We start from the raw sequence: 12947 nt of genomic DNA on the forward strand, positions 1-12947 counted from the left end.
ATCTCTCTGGGCTTCCTAATTTTTTCGATCAATATCTAGTTTACGTATTTCTACAGAATCCGTCGAATTGGCGGATTGGCAAATTTTACAGTGAATCGTATCGAACCGTAATAAACATCGTGAATTAATTTCTCCGGCAATAAGCGTGAAAAGCGACGAGAACGTGGATACTAAATAATAATTATAACAATTATAACGTCGATGCAGTCGAAGCACAAAAAAAAAACGAGCACGAGAAAACAACGAACCGAAAACTAAGAGAACGAGTTCGTATAACTTAATTAACTCTCTTTATTTCGCATAGGCGCGTTACCATTGGGCACCGTTGCACAGCCAAGTTTCTTTTTCAAGAAAATATGTGTTCCTCCGTGCGCGGCGATTCGATGCACGAAAGTAGAAACGGACACACGCGAAACGTCGGGTTAAACCTTGTGTTAAATTACAGTTAACGCGGCGCCCCCACAAATACCGAGCCGAGGCGGCCGCGTCAAAAAAGCGAATAGAACACGGTTTTATGGGAATCGTAAATTTGCAGTTAACGCGAGAATGTTACCTAATGAGTAGTATTCCTGTCTAATGATAATCGTTCGGCCGAGTGAGCGGACGATGTCGAACGGACTTTCGAGAGCCGGTATCGAAACCCCTTCCTGTCACTCAATATTTATCTATCCACCCGTTTATCGCCTTGCTTTACGAGTTCCGTAATGGCTGCGGTTAAATGAATCCCCTTCAATTACGGGTAATTGCGCCGGCAGATCGTTAACGCAGTTAGTTGGCCGTTCCGCGTGCAAAACTTATCCGCGAACGATGAAGTTCCACCCGTTGCTTCTGTTCCTATCGCGCCCCGAAATCGAATCCGTTCGCGATTAGCCGCGCGCAATTTTCTCGTCACCGTGAATGTTGTTTGTTGTTTCGAAACAACGGGCGATATTCCCGGGCAATTTACGACCGCGTGCCGAACGGAAAAATGCGCGCGGTTTATCATAGCGCGTTTCTCCGCCGCTCTGTATTTTACGGTAATTTCTCCCTAATTCGCGCTCGGATTGCGCACCAAACTGGACAATTTGGGAAGCGGAGACGCGATTGTTCGAGCCTCTCGGCTTGTTTTTATAGTTACCGATAGTCAACAATTATGAAAACGATACGAAAAATCGTATCTCCTTTTTCCAAATTGTGCACTTTTGTGCGCAGTCCGAGCGCGAATTAGGGAAACATCGAAGGACAATTCGGGAGAATTATTTGCTGTGCATACAGAAGAACGGCGAATAATCTTGACTTCGCGTGTACGCGAATTAACGACAAATAAATCGAACTCCAAAGAGTTAAGAGGCGACTAAAAATCGTATCAATTTGCGTTCGTTACGATCGCTCTTGCAGGAGCACGGTCAAGAAAGAGAACGGCATTGCGCGTTTCGACGCGAGTTTCCTCCGCGCGGCGACCGTTCTCTCTTCGTTCTAATTAATCTCTTGTCCCGTCCCCGGTTTTGAGAAGCCGAAAAGTTTCGCGAACGAGTCCCCGTCGCGGCAGTTTTCGCGTAAGCCGGTGAAATGCGCCGGGATAACAAAGTGTTTCGCGCGTGATGCCCGCGGCGCACGCAGCTCCACGAGGAATAAATAATCCGGGAAGTTTAGCCTTATCTTCGGGACGACGTAGTAGTTGCGCGCGGAAGTTCGCCAAGATTAGTCTCGGGACGAGATTATTACGCGGAAGGAATTTTGATGTTGCCGAACCGTATCGTGGGAACGAATGCGCGAGCTTCGCGAGCTCGCGAGCGGATATTTTTTCCGGGAGAAATTCTTTGTATTCTCCTATCGATCATTTACATTTGCTATGTTCTTGTTCCACGTGGAATTGTGTTTGAACGATCACGGTATCTTCTTTCCTGCCTCCTACGCAAAGTTGCGCTTTTCCCCACGATTTTTTCGAACGACGCGGCTTCCGTTTTTTGGTCGCCGCGCCGCTACTCATTTCGCGAGGATAGACGAAAGCCGCGTCTGAACTGTCGTAGATTTTCTATGGGTTCCGTGGACCATGGGGGAAAATTCGTTCGGGGAAACCTGTTTATATTCACGGTCGCGCGAGCAGAGTGGAAAAATCGTGAAACTTTGTCTCGTTCGCAGCAGTCGAAATTTCTGTTCGACGGTCTCCTCTTTTTCCACTCGCTCGTCTCGCGAAGCTTTTCTGTCGTCGCTGGACAGCGTTTGGATGGCTTCGTAAACATTAGAAAGTTATTAAAAATGTATACCGTGCTGCCGAACAAACGTCTTCGCCGTTTCGATATTAACACGTTCCGTGCCACGTGTACCATCGATGGTACACGCTTGCATGTTTACTTAGTGAACTGAACAAATTGTTTACAAGAAATTTAGAACCGAAGAATCAATTTCCACCGCAAGAATGGGCGTTGATAAGTTTTTGTTACGTTGTTATGTGTACGAGAATGAATAATTGCACGTAATACATCAAGTTTTAGTAAAATATCAAAGTGTGAAGATTCGAGTAAAAAAAGCTCGGCACGGAACGTGTTAACCGGCTTGTAACGCAAGGCAATGTCGCGTTCGCGCGACAAAGGTTTCGCTGTTTTTCTGACGAGAAAAAAGGAACTAGAAATTCGTTGAGTAGACTTCGCCTCGTCTAAGCATTTCATCCGGCTAATTTTAAGCATCGGTCTCTCTTCGTTAACTCGTTCCACTTGCTTCAGCAACTGGCTTAAAGTTTTGTCCGTTCATCCGTTGTTCTCTCGTACGCCAGCAACGCCGTTATTCCATCCCTCTCTCTCTCTCTTTCTCTCTCTCCCCCCGCTCTGAATTCCCGTTTTGTTTCTCCCATTGGGCTCGCCGTTAATTGCTCTTCTTTCTGCTTCATTTTCTTCCCTTTACCTCACGCCGCTGCGCTTTTTACTCCCCGGTTTTATTGCTCCGCGCTTCTCGCGCGTCTGTTTCTCGCCCCAGTTTCGTTATCGGTTTCGCGCCGCTTCTGCGATTACAGTAATTCTTGAATAATTATGTCCTCGTTCGACTTCCGTTAACCTCTTGAACACCCTCTTCGAGGGGGCATTTGTTTCGACCGCGTTGCAATGACCGACGTGATTTTATATCTTCCGGAACAGGTCTCGTCTTAAAAACACGACGAATTCTCTGCAATTGTCCGTCGGCTTGAAATTGTCCACTTTTTTGGTGCGCGATTAGGGGGAGAAGTTACTGTAAAAGCTGAAGGAAAATTAGGCAGAATTTACCGTATGTACATCTTTGGTCAATTAACATTTTTACACCGAACAATTTTAGAAATAATGTGGAACGTATTTATGTGATAAGTCGCATCTATTCTGATACATTGTTTCTGTAATAACAATAATAATACAATTGTTTTCGAAAATGAAATAAGATCGTTAACATTTTCAAACTTTGACGCAAACGCCAAATTTTACGCGTCCCATTTTCCGAGGGAAAAGAATGTCGCAATCTCACTGTGCAAAACCAAAATATCTTGTATAATTAATGTCTTAGATTCCTAGAAGCGACAGAATTAAATATTTTGGAAATATAAAATACGACAAATTCTTTGCAATTGTCCCTCGACTTGAAATTGTCCATTTTGTTGTGCGCGATTAGGGAGAAGTTACTGTAAAAGCTGAAGGAAAATTAGGCAGAATTTACCGTATGTATATCTTTGGTCAATTAACATTTTTACACCGAACAATTTTAGAAATAATGTGGAACGTATTTATCTGATAAGTCGCATCTATTCTGATACATTGTTTCTGTAATAACAATAATAATACAATTGTTTTCGAAAATGAAATAAGATCGTTAAAATTTTCAAACTTTGACGCAAATGCTTCCAAATTTTGCGCGTCCCATTTTCCGGGAAAAAATGTCACAATCTCACTGTGCAAAACCAAAACAACATTTTGTATAATTAATCTCTTAGATTCCCAGAAGCGACAGATTTAAATATTTTGGAAATATAAAATACGACAAATTCTCTGCAATTGTCCCTCCGTTGTCACTTTTGTTGTGCGCAATTAAAGAGAAGTTACTCTAAATGCTGAAGGAAAATTAGGCAGAATTTACCGTATGTACATTTTTGGTCAATTAACATTTTTACACCGAATAATTTTAGAAACAATGTGAAACGTATTTATCTGATAAGTTGCATCTATTCTGATACATTGTTTCTGAAATAACATAATACAATTGTCTTCGAAAATGAAACAAGATCGTTAACATTTTCAAACTTTGACGCAAATGCTTCCAAATTTTGCGCGTCCCATTTTCCGGGAAAAAATGTCACAATCTCACTGTGCAAAACCAAAACAACATTTTGTACAATTAATCTCTTAGATTCCTAGAAGCGACAAAATGAAATATTTTGCAAATATTTGCGTATTCGCCGGCTCTCCACAATTTTCCCGTGTTTCTCCCTCGTAAAACGCTGTTGCAACCACAGAAATCGGAAACTATCGAATCAACCGATAAATCGTTTTACTTTCTGTTTCAGGTAAATGTCAATAACAGTTTTCCTAAATGCGGAACATTCGCGGGGCTACCGCGGCGAAAAAAGTGCAACGGCGAGGAACAAAAAGGCAAAAGAGAGAGAGAGAGAAAGAGAGAGAGAGAAGGATTCGCTAAATACCGGAACCGAGAGGGCCCACGGTGAGTGTTAAACGAAATTTAGTGAGCTTGTCGAAGCACCTTAGGCACCGCGGCCGATAATGCATCACCATTAAACAGCCGGAAAGTGAGTTATTATAGGTATCGCGCGCAGCTGCGAAGAATTTGGAGCCTCGGAACCCCCGTTCGTACACATTAACTCCCCCCGATTGGCTATCGATTATTTGGGAAAAAATTTATCGCGGCCGAGCTTGTCCCTTCAGAAAGCATTTTGATAAGCTGCGATATTTTCTGCGGTAATCTTGTAATTTTTCGTGCACGCGGATGCACGCGCACGGTCGCGAAGATTTATCCGAATTTCGGCCGCGTGTATACTTAACTCATTAACTGCCGCGATCACCATTTTGGCGATTTTGGAATTTTACGTACACCACTCGGCAGTTTAATGTCATTTTATGCACGTCAGTCGATATTGTTTATGGCGGACGGCGTGTATTTTGTGTTTCGTTTCTTTTCGACGAGTGAACAAATTTGGAAATCATCTGTAAATTGAACGCGACGAAATTATCATGTCTGAATAAATTATTTGATAATTATTTACGTACATGATATAATACATAAATATGTAATTTAGAGGTTATAGTAACCACGTGTTGCTTACTCAGTCTTTTGTTTTTCACGCAGTAAAAAAATCTCTTCTTTTTCTTTTTTATTCGTGCAATCTGCCACGATCCCCATTTGGGACTTTTTAAAAAATATAAAATATTTTAACAACAAAACATACTTTGAATTATATTGTTACACAGCTTCGTGTGCAGATGCATAATCTATCCCTTGAAAAATTAAAAAAGAGAAAGAAATGTAGCAGTTAATGGGTTAATAAATAAATTCACAAGCGAATTAACACATTTCCGTAAGCTTAATTCATTCATAAGAAATTCTAATTGATCCGTGTCCACCGGTTATACAGGGTGTCCCAGGTTTTAATGTTCAAACTTTGTTAGTGTATTCTATGGCACAAAGTAAGAAAAAAATGTTATGTAAACATAAGTCATATAGAGCTTTATTAACCCTTTCGCTCCGAACGACGGATATATCCGTCATCCATATGAACACTCGCGGAGCCGAACGCCGGATATATCCGACATGCTGATAAAATCGCGACCTAATTTTTGGACTGCACCGCCTCTTGTTACTATTGCGTGAATCTTTTGACGAAACAAACAAACGACAGTCCGAAATAAACGACACACCATTCAAGTTATATTTGTTCTACCTGCATTTCCCATTATTATTGTGTTACATGTCATAAAGGGATAGAAAATCGAAAGTACTAACTTTAGGACTAATTATTATGTATTATGTTTTGTATTATGAATATTATATTTTATTTTATTACTGTATATTATATATATTATTTCTTCACTTTTTCCATTGTTAATGAAACTTTTTTTACCTATTAAATAACTTTATACCTTATGCAGAAATTATAACTATATTGTTTTAAAGAAAAATCCCTTTTCTTCCCAAATACACTATCCACGCGCAATGTGCACAATTTCGGCGGGTGGTTCCGTTCAGGAGTGGCGCTACGGCGGACTGAACCGCCGTAGCGAAAGGGTTAAGAAGTTATAACAAAAATTCAGAATAGGAATAGTAATCAACTAAAAAAAAAATAAAAAATAAAAATAAATCTTCGATCGATCTCAATCATGCATTGTCAACAACGGTTATTAATACATTTCGAAATGTATTAACACGTTCCGTGCCACGTGTACCATCGATGGTACACGCTTGCATGTTTATTTAGTGAACTGAACAAATTGTTTACAAGAAATTTAGAACCGAAGAATCAATTTCCACCGCAAGAATGGGCGTTGATAAGTTTTTATTACGTTGTTATGTGTACGAGAATTAATAATTGCACGTAATACATCAAGTTTTAGTAAAATATCAAAGTGTGAAGATTCGAGTAAAAAAAGCTCGGCACGGAACGTGTTAATAAACACAGCTTACATAAACACACGGCATGTGCTGATCTATTCAAGCCGATGCTCGCAGTAACAGCAAGTCGATTACTATTCCTATTCTGAATTTTTGTTATAACTTCTTAATAAAGCTCTATATGACCTATGTTTACATAACATTTCTTTCTTACTCTGTGCCATAGAATATACTGACAAAGTTTGAACATTAAAGCCTGGGACACCCTGTACATTTGCACGATAAATAATGTAACGGGGTAATCAGTTTTTGTCAAATTTCAACGAAAAAAAGAAGGCTATCGATCGCATAATCGGCGACGCGAAAGAAACGAATATAATTCGAGCGGAACGTCGATACGAGCGAATTAATTGAAACGAGTTAAAAGGCGCGTGCAAAATTAAAACACGTTCTATGTATTTGGACGAGGTTTGATGGAATGACTACATCATTAACCGTCGCCGGGGCCTGGGCTGTGCAGCGTCGCGCCCAGCGAGACAACATCATCATTCGCGATCATCAAAGTGTTTGCACGGTACGCGTTGCTGGCTTTCTAAAGAATCATTCAGCTTACGGGAGCCCGATCCGCGCGTCGATACCAATTGAACCGGCCTCTGCAAAGACAGAGGCCGGCCGCGCGGCACACTGTCGCGTTTTTTAATTACCGGGTCCACTCGATGAATTTTTTAATTAGCTATCCGCTCAATGAAAAACCGTAACGTCGCCGGGCGGCGCGCCGGCGTGGACTCGGCTATCGAATCGGACGAACAAAAAAAAAGAAAGGGGACCGATCGTTTAATTAATCAGACACCGGAATTGATTTCATTAAATTGACCAGATACCCGGAAAGCTAGCAGGCGAAAGCCGCGCGAATTCCATGCTGCGCAAAAAGGAATTCTCTGGCTTACGAGAGGGATTATTTTTTGTTTGTATTCGCGGCCAATATCGCGATTATTTCTCGAAAGAATGATAATTCGTTTTACGTCGATGTTACTTAACATCGCTGCGCCCTGCTAATTAACCCTTTGCGCTCGAAGCCATTTTAATCGCAGATGCAAAATAATTTCGCCGATTTATGGTGTTTCCATTTTAGATCGCGTAGTGCAGAATTATGCGCGGGAATTAGAGGCTCGCGACTCGTACAATTTCATTTAACGTTAACAACTTTTTCAAAATTTAAACTTCGATAATATATAGAAATTATCTTGGAACGCGATGGAACAACTTCAGCGGTGTCTCGAGGGTGCAAAGGGTTGACACGTGTCAAATGTCGAGTGCAAAAATTCCCAGGATATCAGTCGCTTAATTAATCGTATCGAAATTAGAGCTTAACAAATTTAATCACGGGAAATATTAGTTTGTTTAGCTCTGATGATTATGAAATAACGAAATTCGCGATCGCAGATCGTCGCGACAAGTTATCGAAACTACGAACTACGCGCGAAGATTAACAAATTTCCGATATACTCGAATCTTTATCAGATTAAAAGTATATCTGCATTTTATATTCGCATCGATTGCGACCAGATGTTTGGTATCGTTCGCGGAACGTTTCACGCAAACGCGCTTACTATTTATAGTAGTAGTCCGCTGCGCGCGGCGCCGCGGTTCTTTTGCTGTTTGTTTCGATTACACATCGAATTTTCATGATCGCGGCGCGGCGGCAACCAGTTTTAATTCATGTTTTATTCTAATCGGAACGGCAACTCGTGAAACACGTTTCCCATGCTAACGGTTTAAACATGAAATCCTGATCGAGTATTTACCGCGCTGCGGTAAATTATGAAACGGCCGCGCGATCGCGACCCCTTCTTGAAACGGTCGCGCAAGTAATACAATAAAAAATAAATAGAGCACAAGGAAAGTGGATATCAAAATCTTACTCATATTATGGAACAACTGTTCAATTGTGACCCCTTCTTGAAACGGTGGCGCAAATAATACAATAAAAAATAATTAGAGTGCAAAGAAAGCGGATATCAAAATCTTACTTATATTATGGAACGACTGCTGAATTATGGCCCCTTCTCGAAACGGTGGTGCAAATAATATAAAAAATAATTAGAATACATGGAAAGTGGATATAAAAATCTTACTCATATTATGGAATAGCTGCTCAATTGTGACCCCTTCTTGAAACGGTGGCGCAAATAATACAATAAAAAATAAATAGAGCACAAGGAAAGTGGATATCAAAATCTTACTCATATTATGGAACAACTGTTCAATTGTGACCCCTTCTTGAAACGGTGGCGCAAATAATACAATAAAAAATAATTAGAGTGCAAAGAAAGCGGATATCAAAATCTTACTTATATTATGGAACGACTGCTGAATTATGGCCCCTTCTCGAAACGGTGGTGCAAATAATATAAAAAATAATTAGAATACATGGAAAGTGGATATAAAAATCTTACTCATATTATGGAATAGCTGCTCAATTGTGACCCCTTCTTGAAACGGTGGCGCAAATAATATAAAAAATAAATAGAGCACAAGGAAAGTGGATATCAAAATCTTACTCATATTATGGAACGGCTGCTCAATTGTGACCCCTTCTTGAAACGGGGTGGCGCAAATAATACAATAAAAAATAATTAGAGCACAAGGAAAGTGGATATCAAAATCTTACTCGTATTATGGAACGGCTGCTGAATCGTGGCCCCTTCTTGAAACGGTGGCGCAAATAATATAAAAAATAATTAGAATACATGGAAAGTGGGTATCAAAATCTTACTCATATTATGGAACGGCTGCTGAATCGCGACCCCTTCTTGAAACGGTGGCGCAAATAATATAAAAAGTAATTAGAGCACAAAGAAAGCGAATATGAAAATCTTACTCATATTATGGAACAGCTGCTCAATTGTGAGCCCTTCTTGAAACGGTGGCGCAAATAAAATAAAAAATAATTAGAGCCTACGAGAATCGGCAAGTGGCAATAAATCTTCGACGTTAGCACTTTTCGGTCGTAAAGAAATCGCCGATAATCTTATACACGCCCGGAAAGCGTTTCCATAGCAGGTAAACACACACTTTTGCCTTACTTTCGCGAATCATAGATACACCCGAGGCAGCACGCAATTAATTAAACCGTCGCGTCGTGTCGTGGAGCGGCGGAACGAAATTTCGGATGTTTCGGCGCATTGTTCCGCCGATTATTTTCGAACGAAAATACCGGCCGGCCGCCGAGAGTTCCCGGCCGCACCGAATTAATTACCGGGGGGGATATTAATTGAAACGCGCGTTCAAAACCTGTTCATATTCCTGGCTGGAAACATTGTTATACGTTTAATCAACCCGTTGCGCCGGCGCCGTTCCAAATAATCCGAAGGGTTGAAGGGCTGTTCATTCATTACCCGCGATTCTTTCCCGCTTTTCGAGCCGCCCGCGGCCGCGTCACGATATGGAACAAAGGGCGGCCAAACACGATAAAAACGTCCCGTTTCGCGAGCACCCTCGAAATAAAAAAGGGAACAATAGTGATAATTGACTGAACATTTAGGTCCCAATTTGGAATGATTTGGTTTTCGTTACAATTGATTATTATTAACACGGCTGCGCGACTTCAAGGTAGCCCGCAACGAAATGCTTGGAATATAAAGTTATTGTTGGAAGTGTCGTTCCCTTAATTTATGTAATTACTGTCGATAATAAGTATGCTTAGGCGCGTATTTCAATTGTGCACAATTTTATTTCGATGGCATTCATTTTTGCTGACTTACATGTTTTCTTATATAATATATTATTAATTAATATTACGTAATATTAATATATATTATATAATACATTATTATATAATATTACGTAATATTAATATATATTATGTAATACATTATTATATAATATTACGCATTATTAATATATAGTATGTAATACATTATTATATAATATTACGTAATATTAATACATATTATGTAATATATTATTATGTAATATTAATATATATTATATAATGTTACATAATAATATTAATATGTATTATATAATATATTATTAATATAATTATATATTCTAAATATGTCATTCTCTTAGTTCTAAGCCATCTTTAGTCAAACTCGATGCTTAAATCAGTGCCATTGCATAGGCGAAAGTCTTGGCTCAAATGTTCAAAATGAATTAGCTGCTATGAAGTGCTACTGCTATCGCAGTAGCCTGAATAATTTTTATAAATCATTAACGACAACGAGATCTTTGTTTATCAAGAATGCATTTTGTTCATCAAAATACCGAGCACGCATTTAAAATAGTAGAAAAATTCAAAGAATTCCGAAATGTTAACGTATTATTTATCAATCGATTATAATACTTAAACAAAGACATTTACTATAATACTTAATAATACTTAAACATAATCACCGATTCTCAACAACTATAAAAACGAGGCGCGAGGCTCGAATAATCGTGTCTCCTCTTCCCAAATTGTCCATTTTCGTGGACGATCTAAGCGTCAGTTAGGGAGATATTACTGTACCTTCGAATGTGTTCTCGTTATCGCCGTTTTTATTTTGCGCAAAGGTTGTTTTTCGCTGCGATCAAATCGACGAATCCTGTCGCCTGTTTTCCGTCGCGACAAACTTAACACGTTCCGTGCCACGTGTACCATCGATGGTACACGCTTGCATGTTTACTTAGCGAACTGAACAAATTGTTTACAAGAAATTTAGAACCGAAGAATCAATTTCCACCGCAAGAATGGGCGTTGATAAGTTTTTGTTACGTTGTTATGTGTACGAGAATTAATAATTGCACGTAATACATCAAGTTTTAGTAAAATATCAAAGTGTGAAGATTCGAGTAAAAAAAGCTCGGCACGGAACGTGTTAAACACCGCATTCATCCGAACTCTATTTCACGCGCGAACACTAATCGCGGGCGCGATCAATATCCGGAACTTCAAACAGGCCTGGTTAATTTCTGTTCTCGTCGAAGCTGTCTTCCCCGATTACGGGAGGCGACGAGACGCTCGGCTCGCGGTATTAATAATTAATAAGCCGGCTCTTTGGCCGTTTCGCCGATGCACAAAGCTTGCATAATGCCGCGCGTGATCTCGGAGTCGCCGCGCGAACCGTGTGTATCCCCGATACGAAGATAGATAGCGGATGACACCCGCGATTGGATGCGCCGCCATTTAGGACGATTCCGGAACCAGATCACGCACCCGGTTTGTTCGTCGTATCGCCGGGAAAATGCCGTACATCTCGGCCACCGGTCACCAAGAACTGATATTTATGTCGCGCCGGCCGAGGTAAATATGAAAAGGATGCCAAAACGGAACATGGAACGGATGGCGGCGCGCTCGCGATCCACTTCTTTATATTACTATAATAAACTTTAAGCATGATGTACCGATCGTCGCGGGGAATGATCGCTGTCGGCGATCTGATTTGTTGCCGCACTTTCGCCCGAAAGTTATTGTGCAACACGTGTTGTCATCGGTCGCGACGAAGAAGGTAAATTTTTGCCTAATCGACGCTCGGATTGCACGGAAAAAGGGACAATTACGATATTCGCATCTTTATCATCGTATCATTTGCAAACAGCGACCACGTTTCGTTGATGCCGGCGTTGCATGACTCGATGACAAAGGGGGGCTTCTCGTCGCGTTCTCCTATCCTTCGCCGCATTTCCTCTTACTTTCCGTTTCATACAACAATTATATATTATTATTACATATATAAATATATTAAATGTAGTACGCACGTTATTCTACGGATATTGCTATCGATTATGCAGGGTGCCCCAAAAATGTCTCGCAATCCGGAAACGCGAGGTTCCCGCGGTCATTTCGAGCAACTTTTTCCTTAGCGAAAATGCAATCCGCGGCTTCGTTTACGAGTTATTAGCGAAAAACAGTGACCAATGAGTGATCGCGTACGCCTGACGCCCCGCCCTCGCTTCCACTTCCACCGAGTCAGCCGGCCGATGCGACGAGGCACTGGCCGAGAGGGCGGAGCGCCGGCCGCGCTCGCTCTCCGATTGGTCAGCGTTTTTCGTTAATAACTCGTAAACGAAGCCGCGGATTGCATTTTCGCTAAGGAAAAAGTTCCTTGAAATGACTTCGAGAACCCCCTATTTCCGGATTCCGAGGCATTTTCCAGACACTCTATGTATTATCTAAGATAGTATTGGAACAATTTTGAATCTACCTCTCTGAGGATCCAACGATTGCAGAATGTGTGCTATCGTTTCGTATCGCGGCGTGTATACCAGTCCTTGCTTTCCGATTGGTCAGCGTTTTTCGTTAATAACTCGCAAACGAAGCAGCGGATTGCATTTTCGTCAAGGAAAAGGTTACTTCAAATAACCTCAGGAATCCCTAATTTCCGGATCGCGGGACGTTTCTGGGA

At 40.8% G+C, this 12947-nt stretch overlaps 1 protein-coding gene across 2 annotated transcripts in view; it reads left to right on the plus strand.

Moving 5' to 3' along the window:
* Nucleotides 1–12947, plus strand: part of LOC117225610 (mannosyl-oligosaccharide alpha-1,2-mannosidase IA-like) — a 183103-nt gene that overhangs the window by 118727 nt on the left and 51429 nt on the right. The window contains exon 3 of one of the 2 annotated variants that reach the window (XM_076522682.1): nucleotides 4502–6500. The exons of the other annotated variant lie outside the window; for it this stretch is intronic. Coding sequence (XP_076378797.1) covers nucleotides 4502–4660 — 159 coding nt within the window. The 3' untranslated portion in view covers nucleotides 4661–6500. Of the gene's footprint in view, nucleotides 1–4501; nucleotides 6501–12947 lie in introns of those variants that run through there. 2 annotated transcript variants of the gene reach the window in all.

This window comes from Megalopta genalis, chromosome 6, assembly GCF_051020955.1.
Source record: "Megalopta genalis isolate 19385.01 chromosome 6, iyMegGena1_principal, whole genome shotgun sequence".
Classification (NCBI taxonomy): Eukaryota; Metazoa; Arthropoda; class Insecta; order Hymenoptera; family Halictidae; genus Megalopta; species Megalopta genalis.